The 22,137-nt window shown below is 32.7% G+C and overlaps 2 protein-coding genes across 3 annotated transcripts; both read left to right on the forward strand.

The window, feature by feature from the left end:
• g0s2 (G0/G1 switch 2) lies at positions 1-1,378 on the forward strand. The gene is given in 2 exon segments (NM_001128743.1): positions 1-186; positions 966-1,378. Coding segments are annotated over 2 exon segments (489 nt in total). The 5' UTR covers positions 1-49; the 3' UTR covers positions 1,318-1,378.
• Positions 1,379-7,090: 5,712 nt separating this feature from the next.
• otud3 (OTU deubiquitinase 3) lies at positions 7,091-22,137 on the forward strand. 2 transcript variants are annotated; one of them, NM_212922.1, is given in 8 exon segments: positions 7,091-7,152; positions 11,141-11,418; positions 14,189-14,337; positions 16,422-16,534; positions 16,621-16,743; positions 18,136-18,253; positions 18,335-18,528; positions 21,624-22,137. In NM_212922.1, coding segments are annotated over 7 exon segments (1,074 nt in total). In that variant the 5' UTR covers positions 7,091-7,152; positions 11,141-11,215; the 3' UTR covers positions 21,798-22,137.

A 22,137-nucleotide genomic window follows, 5' to 3' on the forward strand; every position in this document is an offset into this window, starting at 1 on the left:
AAGCAAAAGGGGCAAAAGTTGCATCTGCTTTCCAGCCTCATTAATATTCATGAGGTGTGGGCGGAGTCAGAAGATCGCCAGCTTTAAAAAAGCAGAGTCTGAATGTTCGACACCCACAGAAACTCTGAGGATAACCACCGATAAACAAGGAATTATCATCCGAGCGGGTTCTTTAACCTTCGACAAGTGAGTATATGTACTTTATCTGAGTATAAATGAGTATATTTAACTGTTACACTATTATATCCGACATCGTGCTGTACTGTCTTTATTCAGACTTGCAAATTAAACACCACAGGCTATTAGAAAGGGAATGATATTAAATTTTAACGTCTGTAGTGTTGTACGTATTTTATTGTGACAATTTCTTATTTTTATTTTATTATAACCTATATTTAAGGCTGAAAAATGTAGTTTCCCTGACGTTTATATATTAATGTTTATATCCTCTTTTGATGCATGAAGAGCCTTTTCTGTGTTTATGTTGAATTGATTTTCCACCTAATCATGTTTGCAAATGTTTGAGAAGGGAAAATTATGATCAGATATTCTCTGTATACTCAAAATAATATGAATAAATTAATATAAAAATAACAAAACTTAGTGTGATAGGGATTAAAATGCACTGCAAGTGCACTAAATATGGAAAACATTTTTTATGTATAATAATAATAACTATTATTACTGTTATAATAATAACTATTATTATTATTGTTATTATCATTATTATTAATTAGAATTTTTTTTTTATATTTTTATGAATTATTGTATTATTTTAATGATAAAATCTATGAATTTTTAAATAAATATGTAAATAAATATAAATAAAAAAAAAATACAAAAATTTAGTTTTCTAAACAGCACATCAATTTTTTTCTTTTATATTTATATATAATTTACTACAGCGTATCAAACTAATTTAGTTTTATCTTCACATACTTACTTTTCCTTGCTTTCTCCCTTAGACAAAACTCCAGAATGGACACCATGCATGAGCTCATCCCTTTCGCCAAGGAAATGCTGAGCGCTGGTCCCTCAAAAGGCTCTCTGAAGATCTACCTGGTGGGCGGCACATTTGCGGTCCTGGGAATGGTGAGCGGAGTGGTCCAGGTGGCATCTTCCCTCTTCCCGGACCACGAGGAACCAGACTTTGACATGCTGAAGGTGCGGGAGGTCCTGCCAGTAAAGCAGCAGGTCCAGGAACCGCAGACCAGCATTCCTGAAGATGAAGAAATGGATGCGGTGATGGAGGCAAAAGCCAAGGAGCTTCCCTCAAACAGACAGCGGAGGATGAGCTTCAGAGCTCACGCGTCATAAAGCTCATGCATTTATGAAGGAGGTTGAACCGGAATGGAGGTCTGCTTGTGCACTGACTGGTGAAGCATGTCATTGATGAACAACTGATGAACTGGGATAAATGACTTGATCGATTAGGACTGTTACGTATGTCTGCTCTGATGGTGTAATGATGTATTTTTTGTATGATAAAACAGATGATGTATTATTTATAAAGGATGTATAGAGTCGTGTGTAGAGTGTGCTAGATTTCACTGCTGTGAAATAAAGCTATATTTGCTCGATCTGTGTGGTCTGGGGTGGTCGTTTAATGCTATGATTTGTGTATATTGTTGGAATATGCACACACTAATGGTTACAGTTTTTCTCAGTCACTTTGGTGCGTTTTACCGCAACACTATTTACATTTGCACAACAGTTAATGCATTTCTCAAAACAATTAGTCATTTGTGCACATCACAGTAGCAGTTTCTCATTCCTTCCAACACATTGCAAATGCTATTGGACATGCATCAACTGCTTTCATACAACTCTCTGCTGTCTTATAACATTATCAATAACATGTCATGTCAGTCAAAATTAACTAAACTTGTAAATGCTCAATAGTCATTCCATATAAAAATAAAAGTCCTATTTTCATTAATTGAGTCATTACATACAAAAATGTTGAACTAGTTGTCAAAATCTGTCAAGCTAATTTTAATAACAAAAAATCTTTTTTTTTCTCGAAAATGTCTTCTGAATTGAACAATTTGATAAATGATTTACAGACCTGTGTATGTTGTAGGTTCAGGTCCGATATGTATTGCACTATTGTTTACAGTTGTGCACAGCTCTACCCAAAGGAGGTTTGTGTTTGTTGTACAGTTTTTCTCAGTCGCTTTGGTGCATTCCTCACTGCACTATTTACATTTGCACAACAGTTAATGCATTTCTCAAAACAATTAGTTATTTGTGCACATCACAGTAGCAGTTTCTCATTCCTTCCAACACATTGCAAATGCTATTGGTCATGCATCAACTGCTTTCATACAACTCTCTTATAACATTATCATCTGCTTATGTCATGTCAGTCAAAATTAACTAAACTTGTAAATGCTGAATAGTCACTCCATATAAAAATAAAAGTCCTATTTTCATTAATTGAGTCATTACATACAAAAATGTTGAACTAGTTGTCAAAATCTGTCAAGCTAATTTTAATAACAAAAAAATCTTTTTTTTTTCTCGAAAATGTCTTCTGAACTGAACAATTTGATAAATGATTTACAGATCTGTGTATGTTGTAGGTTCAGTTCCGATATGTATTGCACTATTGTTTACAGTTGTGCACAGCTCTACCCAAAGGAGGTTTGTGTTTGTTGTACAGTTTTTCTCAGTCGCTTTGGTGCATTCCTCACTGCACTATTTACATTTGCACAACAGTTAATGCATTTCTCAAAACAGTTATTCATTTGTGCACATCACAGTAGCAGTTTTTCATTCCTTCCAACACATTGCAAATGCTTTTGGACATGCATCAGTTGCTTTCATACAATTCTCTGATATTTATAGCATTCTCATTTGCTTATTTCATGTCAGTCAAAATGAACTAAACTTGTGAATGCTGAATAGTCATGCCATATAAAACTAATAGTACTCATTTCATTATTTGAGTCTTTACATACAAAAATGTTGAACTAGTTGTCAAAATCTGTCTAGCTAATTTTATCAAAAAAAAAAAAATCTTTATTTTACTGAAAATGTATGTTAAATTGAACAATTTCATGAATGATTTACAGACCTACAGTTAAAGTCAGAATTATTAGCCCCGTTTATTTTTTTTCCCCAATTTCTTTTTAACGGAGAGAAGATTTATTCAACACATTTCTAAACATAATAGTTTTAATAACTCATTTCTAATAACTGATTTATCATGATGACAGTAAATAATATTTGACTAGATATTTTTCAAGACACTTCTATACAGCTTAAAGTGACATTTAAAGGCTAAACTAGGTTAATTAGGGAAACAGGTTAGGATAATTAAGCAAGTTAATGTATAATGATGGTTTGTTCAGACTATCAGAAAAAAATATTGCTTAAAGGAGCTAATAATTTTGTCCTGGCTTTTAAAAAATTCCACTCCAGCCATAACTCACCTTATATCTGTTGTCAAGCATCTAAAAATACAGCTCCTGAGATGAAGAGCATCTGACAGTCAGGGCTAATGATGAAACTTCTGCTCAGACAATGATCTGAGGACAGCAGCGATGTTTACGAGCGAGCTAAATGCTGCATTGTGTAACTCAATGGTAGAGACGCCACTGTTACTTCATATGTGCTTATATCTCTGAAATCACGCAAAGACTTTCAAAGTGCGTAAGAGAGTATTAAGAGTTGAGCATGATACGACGTGAATACTAGTTAGCGCCCATAACTATATACATTAGATGTCAAAACAAAAAACAAAAAAAAACATTAGATGTCGCCTACCCTGATGTTGTCTATTGGAAGGAATGCGTCAATAGAGTCGCCATTTTAGTACAGGGTAACGCTCCTTTGAAATGAACGCCATCTAGCGGTCACATAATCGAATGACTAAATATTATGACAACTTGATTAATATATATAACTCGACATTACTTTTTTTCCTCACCACCACACTGGTCTTTTTCACAAGACAAAATTTTGTTGTTGGAAACTGTATTTTATGTACCTAAATGTGACTTTTGCATGCTAAAAGTACTTAAGTAAGAGACGTTTTACTTGATTTGGGTCATTAAATACTCCCTATGATGTATGTAGCCTATACCTGCTGAAGTCAACCTAAAACCTACAGTAGGTTGACATAAAACCTAAACAACACCTATTCTTGTCTTAGGACATTTTATTTGGCAAATTTTAAAATAACAGTAAGTTTGACATGTTAAATATATAGTATAATTTGCTGTTTTTTAACATACAGAATAATAATAGTAAATACAGTTATGAAACAACCATAACATAACACCAAATGTTGACTAATGAAGATACATTTATAACAACTATTTATTTGTTAGACTACTGTATTGTCAAACCATGTTGCATACAAATGCATTCAACAGACTTATATGACAGTGCATTGCTGTAGAGGACAAATAAAACACGAGACAGGTGTTTAGAAAGAGTATAGTTTATTTAGTTTGATATGCAAACTTATCTAAACAAGACACACTTTCAGAAAACAGCCCGGAAACATTATAACGCGCACGCTTGTGAATAGAACCCGCGGTAGTTTTCAACTGTTGTCTTCAATAGTCCTTCTTTGCTCAACAGCTCAGCTGAAAAACATAGCAAAACATTACAACAGTCAGACATAGAGAAAAGAGCATAGAATTACCAAGAGGCGACACTCTACAATTTGGAGAAACAATAACGCGCTTTTTGAATAAATTAAATAAAAACAAAGCAGCTGCTTTCCATCGCGACAGCAATGACGAGCGATCGCGATCACTTCAAAATGGCGGAATCCGGGTCTGTTGCTCTTGGTCATTCTAAGCTCTTTGCACAAAGTTAAATAATAACAGTTACCATGGTTTCTATTTCAACTATAGTAAACTAAAGTTTGAAACTATAGTTTAAAATAGAAGATGAGTGGGCCTCGCTACTCCCACCCACCATAACCCTCGCAGCGAGGTCCCACTACCGGCCCCCCGTGTTTCCCTGAGGGTCCTCGGGGGTTGTTTGCTCCCTGCCTAGGGCTCAAAGACCGCCTCGCCCCAGGGAGTGCACGAGAAGACCGGGCGCCAGGCCGTGCCAGTATTCACTGGATGTTGCTCGGCGGCACATTTCGAGCAACAAACACGTAATGTTCTTCGCGATATTGCGTTTATGTACGCAAACCGCAAGGAACTACAGCACAGACGGGCCCGGGTGAAGCTTCACGAAGCGGACTTCGTGAGATTGGCGTGGCTCCACTCGTACCGTCGGTATTTAACTCACCTTGGTCAAGTACAAACTGCTACACCAGGCGAACTGACACCGCTGACTGAGAGCACACGAGCTTTATAGGAATACATATGCAAATTTTTACAAGGCACGTCACTGTTGTCTCGTTGTCATGGCGAGCGCTGAAGAGGGCTCACCTGATTGGAGGACACAGACTCGGGAATCTTAAATATTCAATATATATTTTTACATTTTTGGTGCTGTGTAATATTCTGAGATGCAGTAGAATATGGAGACAGATGATTGTAATTGGATATATGCCAAGCTACTGTTGTTCCCATACTTATAAACTTCCGGTGAGTTTTTTTACACTTTATACGGTTCCTTTTACAGCATCCATGTTGTAATGTGATTAAAATACATTCAGTTAAATAAACTTTGGCATTCGTTTAGTTGTTCAAGCGTAAAACAAGACAAAAAGCCGTTTACTCGCACTCGGCCGTCAGAATCGGCAGGCTAGCGCAGAAGCTCCATTGAATACACAGGGGTAAAATAAATGCTCATATTATAAAGACATGGCGGGAAAAAAATGTAATTTAATGCAGTGCTTCTTGTACAGTCTGAGACCCACATTATATCGGATATCACTCCAGTGGAGATCGCTGATTTTTCCTTCGGCATACAGTTTGCCGGAAGCGCTTAACCCAGGTTACTGGCAAATTAAAAGTCATTGAAAATTGTATTCTTTCGTTACTCTCTGTGTAGATTCTCATTGTAAATGTATTATTGATTTATTGCCTTTTTTTTTTTTTAGCAAAATTGTATATCCATAAATGTGAATTTTCAAAGAAACACCCTTACTTTTTTTTATTTTCAGAAAGGACTTTGAAATTTATGTGAACTCTTTAAAAGACTCTAATAATTACACTGGATGTAAAACGCTTTCTTGGTGTAAATCATTTAAACTTGTTTAATTTGCTGGAATTCTATTTATGTAACACTCTTTGTCTCTTTGTTCATATTATATCTTAGTAATGTTCTTTCTTGCATTAAAAAAATTAGATGAGGAGATTCCCCCTATGTGTAAAGCGCTTTGAGTGCCAAGAAAAACGCTATATAAATGTAAAGGAATTATTATTGTTATTATAAAGCACTGTTCTACCATCATGATATAGCCAGACTAAAATGAAAATCGCATTATTTCGATTAGTTTACACTACAGCAAACACTCCACTCACTGACAAACAGCCCCTTTCATAAAGATTTATTCCACAGGTCTGTCATAATCAGGCAAATATACATTACCATACAGAATATCGGCCTCTTCTGATGCGCCACACGTTAAATAACGCAATAGTTCAAGACACACGTTTGCTTTTTTTAACGCCCATTCAATCGATAACATTCGAATCAGCTGGTCCAGTCTACTGTGAGAAAAATCATGACATCTCAGTTATGAAGGCGTTATCCGTGTTACTCACAGAAATGAAAACTATTATTAAATATAAGTACTAGATGAAATATTACCTGTTAAAAGAGACAAAAAAATAAATTATACAAAATAAAAATTAAATGAAAAAAAAAAAAAATAAATAAAATATATATATATATATATATATATATATATATATATATATATATATATATATATATATATATATATATATATATATATATATATATATAGTAAATTAATAGTAATAGTAAAATAACAACACATATTAGTACAATAAAAGTAGAAAACCACCAACTTCAAACGTTCTATCACGACTGCACGACTGATCCGTGACTTTTATTTTAAAATCAAAGCCGGAACAGGAACTGAGGGCCGGGTTCTTCAGGGAAGTAAACAAACCCGAGTTTCTCAGGCTGAGTGAGATTCACCGGAGTGAGTGCTCAGATTGGCGTAACATACATTGTTCTTGTTTCTTACCGTCAGCAGAGAATGTGAGTACAACTGTTTGACAGACTTTAACTGTGTTTTTTCTTCATCAAACCTCTTTATTATGTCGTAAAAATGCTGACAGATGCTGACAAACAGTTTATGACGAGGTTTCTGACACATAACGCAGCTGTTTTTTTATCACCGTTTGTCCGTTTGATATTTACGGTACGTTACTTTCAACCACGCATTGTTATTACTGTTTTTAAAAAGTGACCGACTGAAAACAAACAACGAGTTCACATTTGAAAACCTGTGTTTTTTTTCTATCTATCTATCTATCTATCTATCTATCTATCTATCTATCTATCTATCTATCTATCTATCTATCTATCTATCTATCTATCGTAAATGTATTCATTGCTTGATCAGCATCTTTCTAAATAACTAGTTTTGAGACTGTACATCCATGTAAAGTTTGTTTCCATCCATCCATCCATCCATCCATCCATCCATCCATCCATCCATCTAGGTTTAACTTATCATCATTTTAATAATAGCTAGTTTTGAGACTGTACACTCATGTAAAGTATGTTTCTATCTATCTATCTATCTATCTATCTATCTATCTATCTATCTATCTATCTATCTATCTGTCTATCTATCTGTCTGTGTGTCTGTGTTTCTATCATAATAATACCTTTTATTTATTTGCGCCTTTCAAAGCACTCAAGGACACCTTACAGCAGATCACAAGCACATCATAAAAATGCAAGTGAATGTGCAAAGGCAGAGAATTCCATAACTTTTGTGCTGTACAACTGAAAGCCCTGCCACAAACTGACTGTAACTCGTTTCTGTAAAAATTACTTTGTATTATGTGACCTCTTGTATTTTGTTAATCATGAACAATTTCATTTATTTACTTCTAAAGCACAAATAAACATCAATAGTTGGCCACCGTATGATATAAATGTATAGCAGAAACATACAAATGTATGTAAAATAAAAATAGATGCATGTCAAGACCATGTACTGTAGGTTTGTGAATTAAAAAGTAATTAAGTTATTATCGTAATTGTCTGTTTACCGTAATTGTCATTAATAATAATAAAAAAAAAATTAAGACAAAAGCTTTTTAAATATTTTGGATGATCACTGATCTTACACTATAATGTTCACAGATTTAATTGTAATTATTTTGAACCGTAATAATTGTTGGTTTATTTATTTATTTATTTATTAGCACCACATAGAACAAAATAGCCGTTTCTTTTTATACTTTTTCAATGTGATTCATTTTTTGTTATATTCAAATTTTTTATAATAATAATAACAATTATAATTATATTATTAATATTTGATTACTTTTACAGAAATAGTAAGTAATACTATTATAATAAATAAAATACATTTTAATAAAGTACTACTTTTGCCATTTATTTAGTCAGTTTCTCTTTTAATAGATATACACATACAGTAAACACTTATTTTAGAACAAAAAAACTTTAATAGTCTGCACTCTTACATTTTTGACTTCTATTTTATTGAATTAATTTTAACATAAGAGGCTTTAAGAATTAATTTATTTATTTATTTATTAATTTTTTTGCTTTGAGCCCTTAAGCTGCATATGTATCAGTAAATTAGATCTATGGATCAGCATTTCTTGAATACAATCTACTAACAGAATGGCCCCTTAGGTAGGAGTCATACAGTAGATACATATGTATATCTTTGGGTAGGATTTATGTAATTTTGAGGATACTATGCATTGTTTGTTATCAAAAGATAACTCAGAGCTATAGTCGAGGATATGTTTAGACTGAACACCCTCTTCGGTGGACTTTGTAGCATTACATAATCAACATTGCATACTAAAGGAAGCTGAAGGTGTAATACCACTACAGAACCCATTTAATGGGACAGTTCACTTAGTCACCCTTTAGTTGTTCCAAACCTATTTGACTTTTTCCTGTTGAACTCAAAAGAAGATATTTTGAAGAATGCTGGAAGTCTGTAGCCATTGACTTCCATAGTAGGTGAAGCAAATACGATGGAAATCATTGGTTACAGGTTTTCAGCTTACTTCAAAATATCTACTTCACTTGTTCCAGACCTGTTTGTTTTTCGTTTGTAAGCCCAAAATAAGATATTTTGAAGAAAGCTGGTTACAGGTTTATATAGCTTACTTCAAAGTATCTCCTTCACTTGTTTTAAACCAGTTTGACTTACTTTTTCTCTGTTGAACACAAAAGAAGATATTTTGAAGAAAGCTGGAAACCTGTAACCATTGACTTCCATAGAAGGAAAAGCAAATACTATGTAAGTCAATGGTTAGTTTTCCAGCTTACTTCAAAATATCTACTTCACTTGTTCCAAACCTGTTTGACTTTCTTTCTTCTGTATGTTCAAAAGAAGATATTTTAAAGAAAGCTGAAAATCTAAAACCATCGACTTCCATAGTATTTGCTTTTGCTACTATGGAAATCAATGGATGGTTACAGGTTTCCAGCTTTTTTTTCCAAAATATTTCCTTCGCTTGTTCAAAATCTTTTTGACTTTCTTTTTTCTCTTTAATTTAAAAGAAGATATTTTGAAGAATGTTGTAAACATCTAACCACTGATTTCCATAGTAGTAAAAAATACAATGGAAGTCAATGGTTACAGGTTTCCAGCTTTCTTCAATATATGTCCTTCACTTGTTCCAAACCTGTTTGACTTTCTTCCGTAAGCTCAAAATAAGATATTTTGAAGAATCCTGAAAACCTGTAACCATTGACTTTCACAGTATTTGCTTTTCCTACTATGGAAGTCAATAGTTACATTATCTCTTCTTCACTTGTTCCAAACCTGTTTGACTTGCTCTCTGTTAAACTTAAAAAAGATCTTATAAGGAAAGTTGAAAACCTGTAACCATTGACTTCCGTAATACGAAAATTACTATGGAGGTCGATGGATGGTTACTGGTTTCCAGCTTTCTTCAAAATATCACTTTCGTTTGATCCAAACATGTTTGACTTTCTTCTGTTGAACACAAAAGAAGATATTTTGAAGAATGCTGGAAACATGTAACCACTGACATCCATACTAGGAAAAAGCGAATACTATGGAAGTCAATGGTTACAGGTTTCCAGCTTACTTTAAAATAACTTCCTCACTTGTTCCAAACCTGTTTGACTTTCCTCTTTAAGCTCAAAAGAAGATATTTACAAGAAAGCTCTAAACCTGTAGCCATTGACTTCCATAGTATTTCCTTTTCCTTCCTACGGAAGTCCAAACCTGTTTGACTTACTTTCTTCTGTTGAACTCAAAAGTAGATATTTTGAAGAATGCTGGAAACCTGTAACCATTGACTTCCATAGAAGGAAAAGCAAGTACTGTGGAAGTCAACGGTTACAGGTTTCCAGCTTTCTTCAAAATATCTCCTTCACTTGTTCCAAACCTATTTGACTTTCTTTTGTAAGCTCTAAAGAAGATATTTTGAAGAATGTTGGAAATCTGTAACCATTAACTTCCATAAAAGGAAAAGCAAATCCTCTGGAATTCAGTGGTTACAGGTTTCCAGCTTTCTTTAAAATATCTCCTTTGCTTGTTCAAAACCAATTTGGCTTTCTTTTTTTTCTGTTGAACTCAAAAGAAGATATTTTGAAGAATGTTGGAAATCTGTAACCATTAATTTTCATAGAAGGAAAAGCAAATACTATTGAAGTCAACGGTTACAGGTTTCCAGCTTTCTTCAAAATATCTTCTTTTGTGTTTAACAGAAGATTTGTAACAAGGAGATATTTTGAAGTACGCTGGAAACCTGTAACCATTGACTTCCATTGTAGGAAAAGCAAATACTATTGAAGTCAATGGTTACAGGTTTCCAGCTTACTTTAAAATACCTCCTTCGCTTGTTCCAAACCTGTTTGGCCTGCTTGAAACTCTTAAAGATTTATAACCCGTTGAGGGTGATTAAAAATAACGAGGTATATTTACATTTTTGGGTGAACTATTCTTCAATCAGTTTCTCGTCATAACTAACTTATGATGTGGTGTTTTTTTCAGGTTAGAGTTTCGCGTGTGTGAAAGATAATCGTATGAACTCTCACACTGCATCACCAACGAGTGTAAAACAGCAGCATGTCCAGGAAGCAGTCTGGGAAGCCCATCAAAGGGAACAGAAAGTATGACCTAGAGAGGAAGAGGGATGAGAGAGCGGCCCGTCGAGCTCTGGCTAAAGACAAGAAGAACAGGCCTCCAGGAGACGATGGAGAGGAGTTTGTCAGCTTCTCCAATCAGCTGCAGGCTCTGGGGCTCAAGCTGCGGGAGGTGCCTGGAGACGGGTATGAGCTTTAGAAAATAATCTATTTATTATGAGCCTGGACCATAAAACTGTCTTAAGTTATATAGAGCTAAGGTATGTTTGTAGAAATAGCCAACTATGCATTGTAGAAGTCCAAATTACCAATCTGTATTTAATGCCAAAAATCATTAGAATATTAAATTACAAATTGTACCCCTTCCCAACATGGAAAACCATCAACAATAAAAAAAAAGTGTAATTATTTGGTGTCATGGCATTGCAATCAAAAAATGTCATTATTATAATGGAAGTCAAAAGGCCAAAACAGCTTTTTCAAAAGCATTTTCTCAAAATATGTGTCAGAATAAGATTTGTCACTGAAAATCATCTACAGGCATCACTGCTTTTCAGTTACAAAAATAGTAATAGTTTTTCATCAACAAAAATCAGTAATAGTTTGTTTAAACTGAAGAATACTGTGTGCACAGCCACTAGATGGCGCTGTTAGCTCATACTGTTCACAAACATGCGTTCAAAGGTAAAGGTACATAAGAAAAGATCAGTTACATGCATTTAAAAAACAATTTGATAAATTAAAATGATTGCTTAGTTACAATTTCCTGTTTGAAGGGTCAGTGTATCTTTTGGTCATTGGATTTTCATTTTAGAAACATATTGAAAAAAGAAAAACGAGTCTTTTTTTAAATTTTTGTTTTAAAATTAAAAAACTAAAATTGAAATAAAATGTGCTTTTTTTGATTTTCGTTTTTGAATTTTGTGCGTAGAGTTGCTGAAGTTTGCCCTGCGCTTTTGTGTTTTTTTTTTAAGAAACTCATTTGGTGCATCAATCTTGTCAATGCTATTATTCCAAAAGGTAATGATTCGCACTCAAGTAGTTGCTTTGTACTGTTTTTATTTTTTCTTCTTACATTCTTCGGGTGATTCAAAGACCCAAGTTCATTTAAAGCAGTATGTCAGTAACCATTGACTTCCGTAATACGAAAATTACTATGGAGGTCGATGGATGGTTACTGGTTTCCAGCTTTCTTCAAAATATCACTTTCGATTGATCCAAACATGTTTGACTTTCTTCTGTTGAACACAAAAGAAGATATTTTGAAGAATGCTGGAAACATGTAACCACTGACATCCATAGTAGGAAAAAGCGAATACTATGGATACTGTGTGCACAGCCACTAGATGGCGCTGTTAGCTCATACTGTTCACAAACATGCGTTCAAAGGTAAAGGTACATAATTTGGTTAGAACAAAAACTCCTTTAATATGGAAAATATTTCTTCTATCGCGTGCCGTTGCATTTATATAGAACACTCGCTTCTGTTGTCGTCAATCTGTCAACCTGGGGTTCGTTCTTCGTACGTGGATTACTCAGTTAGCTGGATGTGGATATTGACAATTTGACACGATCCAGGATCATTTCGTTCTTCAAAGCTAATCCGAGACTTTGTGTCATAGCAACAGTTCTGCAAGCTCAAACCTGATCGGAAGCAGGTTCAATTCATATAAACAGGATTAGATCGGGTCAGTTCATGCAAAGAAAATACTGAAAGTATGTACCAAATGCTGATATTTTCTTACAGTAATGGTTATATACACTTGGGAAAATAGTAACTATTTTTAACTATATATAAAGTTATATATTAATAAAACTTAGGCAATCTGCACTCCGAAATGAAAGTACAAAGACTGCCACCTTGTGGTGCAAAGCAAAAACTTATTGATATGAACTTTTTAGATTTGTGTATAATAGAAATGCACAATATGTGACTTTTTAAAAAGCAATAATACATTTATGCAGTCATAAACATGTTTTGACAGCTAATATTACAGTGATTTGATGCTTCACAAAAGTTGCAGACGCCTTTACCAATATCAAAATGCTTTTGTAAACATCCAGTTATTCTTTACACCGATTAAAAAACGGCTACTATTATAAAGAAAATCTAAATGTAGAACTAAATACATTGATATGCATTGAAAAACATGATAAATACTCTTGACATATGAAAAGCCTGCAGCTCACAACATATATGGAAAGTTATTGCGTATCATATTTAACAAACCGTTTACTGCTAATTTGATGTAATTTTGCTCGCATGGATAATTGAATATTAATCAGATGATGTAATTACGCTGCTGTGCAGTCAGCCAATCGTTGCATTGCTGATCATGATTTCGAGGATCGATAGATCTGTCCTTCACAACACACGCAGCGATCTCAGATCAGTTTATCCAGACATTCTAATCTGATTCGCGAACTTGTTTGAAGAACCAAATTATCGAGAGATCAGTCATCAAGATTGAAAGATCCAGGATCTGCCAAATCATCTTAGATCATTTAAGCGAGGTACGAAGAACGGACCCCAGCTCTTGCGTTTGTTTGATCTTGGAATGCAATAGCTAGTTCAACCACTGGGCATCAAACTTACATACTACACCTTTGAAGTGAATCCATAACAAATGCAGGATATTTACCAGTCAGATCAGTCAGAGTTCATATGTAATTATCGGAGTATGTTCAATTGTTGGCATAGCACTTATCAGTTTTGAGGAAATGAAGAAAAGGTTGCCATACAGTCTGAAATTGGTGTTGAGGTTTCAGTTCCAAGGAGAGTATCATCCGTTTGAGCTGAATGACTTGAAACAATTCATCCATCCATGCTTTATAACATTGAGGCTCATGAATTGTGTTTTCTAATATGGCGATATGCAATTAATCGTAATGGATAACTGTGATGGTCATATTTATATGCTGATCATTTAAGGAGTTATGTTATGTTCTCCTTCAGGAACTGTTTGTTTCGGGCTCTTGGAGATCAGCTGGAAGGTCATTCGCGGGGTCATCTGCATCTGCGGCAGGAGACCGTACACTACATGAGGACTCACAGGAACGACTTCGAGCCCTTCGTTGAAGATGATGTGCCTTTCGAGAAGCATTGTAAGAGAAAGCTAAATATGCTTCTGGTTAAAATGAACAGGGCTGAAATATGCTGCAAACTGACATGCAAATGATTGTATTTTATTTCCCCCTTTTTATTTCTTGTAAGTATTTGGAAAAAGGAGTGCTCTGGTATTCATTGCACTTTTGCATTCTACATTATTTTATTGTTAATATATAAAACATTCTTAAAAAATCACTTAAACTAAAATGTAGTGCTGGGCAGAGATTATTTGTTATTAATAACATTCAAAATAAAAGTTTTTTTTGACATCATATATATCTATATCTATATATATCTTGTCACATTAGAATTATAAGGTTCTATCTGACATTTTTATCAAAATTGATTTATTGACATATTCTACTGTATATGTTTACATTATGGGATTTTTTATAAGTTGTTTACATTTTAAGACTTTTTATTTTAAAACAAATGTTACACACATACTGTTTGCTGTGGAATGCAAAAACTTTAAAGCTTATTATCTCAAAATCATTCAGAATTCAGATAGAACCTTATAATTCCAAGGTGACTATATATATTTATATATATAATATTATGTATTATTATGTACTTGTGATACATACACAACCCGTCAAAAGTTTGGGGTGAGTATGATTTTTAAATGTTTTTAAATAAGCTTCTGCTCACCAAGGATGCATTTATTTAATCAAAAACACAGTACAAATTGTAAAATAGTGAAATGTTATTATTATTCCACTGATTTTTAAAGATTAATTTTCAGCTCCAGTCTTCACTGTCACATGATCCTTCAGAAATTACTCTAATATTCATAATTCTTGTTGTTGTTGTTGCTGTTGTTGTTATTATTATTAATGGTAATATTAATAAAAGCAATAATGACTGGAGTAATAATTTCATTTGAAACTACATACAATAAGTAAGAAATAAATATTTCAATAACTAATTTAAATATATTCATAATTTAATTAATAATTATTAATTAATTAATAATTTAAATAAATATATATATATTTTTTTTTACATTTAATAAATGCCGCCTTGATGAACAGAATAAAAAAAAATGACCCTACTCTTTTGACCGGTAGTGTACATGGAAATAAATCTGTACAAAACAATTTTGTTGCATAGATATTAAAGTGTATATATAATTTGTGTCGTATACATATAGATTCATCCATTCATTTTTCTTTGGCTTTGTCCTTTATTTATCAGGGGTCATAGTACACACACTTAAATTTTATCAAAACAAACGTTTAATTTGGATGAGATTAACCATGATGATTTTTTGCCTAGCACTACTAAAATGTTAATTTAAATATTTTTAAAATATCCTTAAATAGTGTAATGCCAAATTAATAGTACTAACAAAACACAAAAAAACTTACTAAAAGCAAAGTATTCAAGTGCATTACTGCAGAAAAACCTATTATCACTGAAATCACTTTTATAATTCATATAAAATTTAACCACAATAAACTAAACTGAACTTAAACTTTCATTTTAGTATTATCGTCTATGTTAAACTACTTTGACACAATCTACATTGTAAAAGCGCTATAGAAATAAAGATAAATTCAATTTAATTTAATTTAAACAGTCATGAGGCAACAATCTGTGAATATAACCAGCTTCTAAATGGTAAAAAATATAATTAATTAATTTTTTTAATAATCACATTTGATAAAAACAGTCAGCTGAAACACTTTGATTGACATTCTCCCTTTGTACGTATTATCAGAGTGGGAAAGCCCCACCCATCAGTGACCACCTCTCCCTCATTAGCATAGGACGTTAGTCTTGTTTTTGAATCTGCCACTGTACATACATACATGCAGTTGTAGCTCTGCCCTCTTTTCAAAAGAGCACAATCTCATTTGAATTTAAAGTGACAGTCACCAAAACGGTACAATTAGGATCAAAGCCGAAAAGCGGCAGTTATTAAACATTATTTGTGTTATTTAGAGCTGAAACTTCACATATACACTCTCTAGGCACATCAGAGACTTATTTAACATCTTGTAAATAGGGGCATACTAGGCCCCCAATAAATAATTCTTGTCATTTAAAGAATGCTTTGTGTTTTTTGTTTTCCCAGTGACAAACCTCTCGCAGCAGGGCACGTTTGCTGGAAATGACGCCATCGTGGCCTTCGCTCGCAGCCAGCAGCTGAAAGTGGTTATTCATCAGCTGAACGCTCCTTTGTGGGAGGTGATGGAGCATTTGTTCGTTTCATATTCATGTGAATCTGAAGTGCTTTTTCATTCATGCCTCATTTTTGTTGTTGCTTTGTTTAGATTAAGGGTACAGAGAAGCCATCATGCCGAGAGCTACACATCGCATATCGATATGGTGATCATTACGACAGCGTCCGCAAAACTGGAGACAATTCAGAGAATCCAGCACATCTACGCATAGAGGTAAAATACACATCCGAAAAAACACACTGATTTTCTGGAGTCCTCCGTGAGAGTTTTGGAGAATGTACTGTATATTGAAAGACTTTTTTTATTTTTATTTTTTGTTAATTTTACCCTTCACAATATATTTGAATTACTAGCCCATGGACCATGTATAATTAGGGCTAGACATGAACTTCTTTTGATCACCAGCAACTGCGGCTAGTAGTTTTCCAACATTAATAGCCACTCACCATTTTCACTAGCCACAATTTTGTTGTTGGGAAAATATATTTCATACACATAAATTTGACTTTAACATGCTAAAATTACTTGCTTTAGATTTTGTGTATGAGCTCAATTATCATGAGCAACTGGGTCATGGTTTCATAGTGTTGGAATATCTAGCCAATTCCATGCGTGTTCAATAAGAAAAGGTCTGGAGAGGGTTTTCTTCAATGCCAAAAATATTAGTAATTTATTAATTACAAATGAATAATTCGATGACAGAGCTCTGGGTTATATTACCCCAATGCAATACAAGAATTGCATTCAAGAGGTTCGCAACTAACATAAATTTCCTGCCTCCAGCATATATACACAACTGATCTTAACAGGTGGAGTTTTGGTGTAACGTCACTTGTCAGTCATTGTTCAGTCCTCCATTGGCCGCACCTTCGACATACTTCCTCTTTTTCTACGAATTCTCTGCACAACAATAAAAGCATCAACTGTCTGTGCTCTGTGTTCAGTTTTAACACCTCTCTTCAGACAGGAAGTTTCTGCTGAGCTGAATTCAATTTTGGACCCGCATCTATCTACTTCTGCAAAAATGCTAATTAGTATGCACAGCACTCACCCACAACGGTAGAAGTTCAGTTAATAAATGACCCTTACATGACCAATACAAATAATTGTTGATTAAAAGAATAAGAGACAAAAATAATAAAAATGATTCCTATTTTACAACAATAGCATTACAATTAGTTTTTATTTCACATGAATTTTCAGAGCTCAAAATGAAGGATTTACCAAATTTATATCTGACCACATTAAATGTAAATAATTAATTATTTCTAAACCACAACATTTAAATGCGTCAAAACAAGCATAATAAAAAATTAATAGCTGCATATTATACTATTAACATATGCACAGTAATCTGTCCTGGCTAAAGGTCTCAGATCACCAGTTAACTACACCTAAATGGGGAGTTAATCTCCCATTAAAGCAATGTTGTTGTAAAGAATATAAGTAGGCTAGGCTATAGCCCCGACTGGTTACTAAATTCTAATAATATTTAGCACTATAATCTTCTGTGACACTGCTTTGACACAATCTACATTGTAAAAGTGCTATACAAGTAAAGATGAATAGAATTGAATTAAATCTTCTCCTGTTTTCCTTTAACAGAGTCTGAATAATTCCAGGCGGTTTGGCGAGGGTCAGAAGGAAAGGTCGAGAGGCGCATCTCCGTCACGCTCTCTGTCTGAAGATGAAGAGCTGATCTTGAGTGTCCTCTGCGCTGACAGTCAGTCTGCCTTTAATATCACTGTTTTCAACCTTTAAACTCTCTCAACATGCTCCAACCAGTTGTTTTGTGTGTGCTCAGGTCTGTCAGACAGTTTATGTCAATCAAGTGCCACATCAGAAGCAAGCCACAGTGATTGGCAAGAGCCTGAACTCAACAACCAATCATCACAGGGAGATTCGGCTGCAGGAACACAGCCTTCATGTCAAGGCCTGCAGGCTGAATGTAGTGAAAACACGTCGCCAGCAGAGGGCGCCGTGTCACATAAAACAAAGGTAACTTATTTTCATTGATCAAATGTTGGATATTTCAGAGTTATTTTTATTATTATTTAGATACTGGTAAAGTTTTTTGTTATTTATTGTTATTAATTTATTCATATGTTATTGAAATTTAAGTATTTAAAGTTAAACTAAAATAAAATAGGAAATAATTCATTGGCTGCTTTTTTGTATTTATTTTATATAAGGTTATATTTTCTAAGTGTAAGGTTTTTGTAATTTTATATTATTTGCATGTTTTTTTATTAGTTATTTTTTGTTTTAGTACATTAAATTTCAATAAATAAAAACAAGAAACTAGTCTCACATAAAGTCAAGGTAACAGATTTCAAATAATAAAAATGTTAATTTTGGACGTTTTTAATATCATTGAGGTACTTTTATAGTATTCATGATGTATTATTTTATTTATATATAATTATATTTTTTATTATTTATTTTAATAACATATTATTTTGTTTTAAATTTAATTAGTTGTTTTTAAACAAAAATGTGTTAATTATTTTTTTCTCTATATGATTTATTATATTATTATTATTATTATTGTTATTATTATTATTATTATTATTATATTTCAGTATGTTAAGTTAAACCAAATTAAAGTAAATTGTTAACTGGCGGTTTTTTTCTATTTATTTTATACAAGGTTATATTTTGTTATTGTAATGTTTTTGTAATTAGATATAATTTACATTTTTTTAATAGTTATCTTTTGTTTTAGTACATGAAATGTCAATGAATAAAAACAAAAAAGTAGTATTACATAAAGTCAAGGTAGCTGAGTTTTAAAAAATAACATTTAAAATGGATAAAACAAAATAAAATGGATTTTGGACGTTTTTAATATCATTGAAATACTTTTATAGTATTTATGATGTATTATTTTATTTATATATAATTGTATTATTTATTTATTTATTTTAATTGCATATTTAGTTGTTTTTAAGATTTTTTTTTAAATATAAATTATTTAATATATTACTGTTATTATTTCATTTTAATATGGTAAGTTAAACTAAATTAATGTAATTTGTAATTGGCAGCTTTTTTGTATTTATTTTATTTGACGTTATGTTTTGTAGTTTGGATAAAAAGGTATCTTTTTTATTAATAATTTTTTTATTAATAATTTTTTATTAATAATTTTTTTAGTACATTAAGTTATTGTTTTGTTTTATTTAAATCTGTTGTTTTTCAGTAAAACATTTCACTAAATGCAAACACAAAACTAGCACTAATTGAATCGATATACTTTTTTTATACAGTATTTTATTTCAGTTGAAATTTATTTATGATTTTTTGTTTTAGTTACAGTTGAAGTCAGAGATATTAGCCCCCTGTTTATTTTTTTCCCCAATTTCTGTTTAACGGAGAGCAGTATTTTTCAACACATTTCTAAACATAATAGTTTTAATAACTCATCTCTAATAACTGATTTATTTTATCTTTGCCATAATGCCAGTAAATAATATTTGACTAGATATTTTTTAAGACACTTCTATACAGCTTAAAGTGACATTTAAAGGCTTAACTAGGTTAATTAGGTTAACTAGACAGGTTAAGACAATTGGACGAGTATTGTAGAACGATGGTTTGTTCTGTAGACTATCAGAAAATATATAGCTTAAAGGGGCTAATAATTTTGACCTTAAAATGGTGTTTAAAAAATTAAAAACTGCTTTTATTCTAGCCGAAATAAAACAAATAAGACTTTCTCCAGAAGAAAAAATACTATCAGACATACTGTGAAAATTTCCTTGCTCTGTTAAACATAATTTGGGAAATATTTGAAAAAGGAAAACAAATTCAAAGGGGGCTAATAATTCTGACTTCAACTGTATTCTTTTTTTTTTTTTTTTTTTTTTTTTTAGCTTTTTATGTTCGCATACCTTATATATTAAAAATTTTGCTTTTAGTTTTAGCACATTAAGTTGTAGTAAATAAATATAAGAAATGCTGATTTTGTAATTACGGGAAATTATACATTTGATTTAATCTATTTGTTAATTTATTTTTTAATAATATATTATATTTATTATTATTAATTATATATGTATTTGTAATTACTATTATTACTTTTTTTCAGTTAAAGTTAAGTTTTGTTGTGTTTTTGTTCATTTCTCAATATAATTATGTAAGTTTTATTTATTATTATTATTATTAATAATATTAAGTGTTTGTTGTTTTATTTTAGTTAAAGATTAAACTTGTTGTGTATTTTTGTTCATTTCTCAGTATAATTGTGTACATATTTATTTCAGTTTAGTTTGGAAATGAAAACAAAATTTGAGCTTGGCACCAAACTGAAATAAAATAGTTTTTTATATAATACTCATTCATTTTCTTTTCCGCTTGGTCCCTTTATTAATCCGGAGTCGCCACAGTGGAAAGAATCGCCAACTTATCCAGCACATGTTTCATGTAGCGGATGCCCTTCCAGCTGCAACCCATCTCTGGGAAACATCCATATACACTCATTCACTACAGACAATCTTAGCCTACCCAATTCACCTGTAGCGCATGTCTTTGGACAGTGAGGGAAACCGGAGCACCTGGAGGAAACCCTGAGAACATGCAAACTCCTTACAGAAACGCCAACTGACCCAGCCAAGGCTCAAACCAGGAACCTTCTTGCCATAAGGCGACAGCACTACCAACTGCGCCACTGCATCACCCTTTATATAATATAATTATTAATATTATATTTTGTGCAATAATGCACTTTTTAACTGTTGTGTATTTTCATCCATATTTATTTCCGTTCAGAAATGGAAATAAAAATATTAAAATAATATAGGTTTTATATAATATAATTCATTATATTACATTTTGTGCAATAATGCAATTTTTAATAATATTATAACTAACATTATGTTTATTTTTTAATATGTCTACAAAGTCCTTTTTTTATTCAGGTTATTTTAGTTCATCACTTCTTTAAACTACAATTTTGGCAAAAATTTTGTTTAAATTAACAAATGTTTTCAAGTTGGTTGGTTTGTTTGATTGTTTGTTTTTTGTTCAAGTAAAATAACACTAAATAAGAAAAAAAGAATGAAACTAAAACTATTATTTGTTGTGTTTCCTAGCTCTCTAATAAACAAAGGAAAGAGCAGCAGCGGCTGGAGAAGAAGAAGCGTCAAGAGGAGAGACACAGACAGAAGGTTTTACAGAGCAGAGGGTCAGAACCAAAACACGATCAGAATCAAAACACAGCCGACACGGTCACCATTGTGCCAGCGCTCAACACGCTGAGCATCTGAACACACACCTAAACAAACCCGCAGACTCTCTCCTCTAACTCTACAGGAGCTGTAGCGTGTTTTTCTTTAGCATGGACGCGATGCCAGGATCAAGTTACACAATAATCCTGCTTCATTTCAGTCTAACCATCTGCACTCCGCCAAAGATCTCTGGGAAAGGGAACTAAAATATTCGAGAAGAGTTTAATTAATGATGGACCACCACAGGGGGCTTTGTTTTATTAGTTTACGAAGCGTTCAGTGCTCTCCTTAGGAAATAATCATGCTTTCACTTTTCACGTTCAGACGGCTGGGTATCTTCGTGTTCGTTGAAAGTCTCCAAATAAACCTTTCAAACGGG

Source organism: Danio rerio, chromosome 23 (assembly GCF_049306965.1).
Source record: "Danio rerio strain Tuebingen ecotype United States chromosome 23, GRCz12tu, whole genome shotgun sequence".
NCBI classification, from domain to species: domain Eukaryota; kingdom Metazoa; phylum Chordata; class Actinopteri; order Cypriniformes; family Danionidae; genus Danio; species Danio rerio.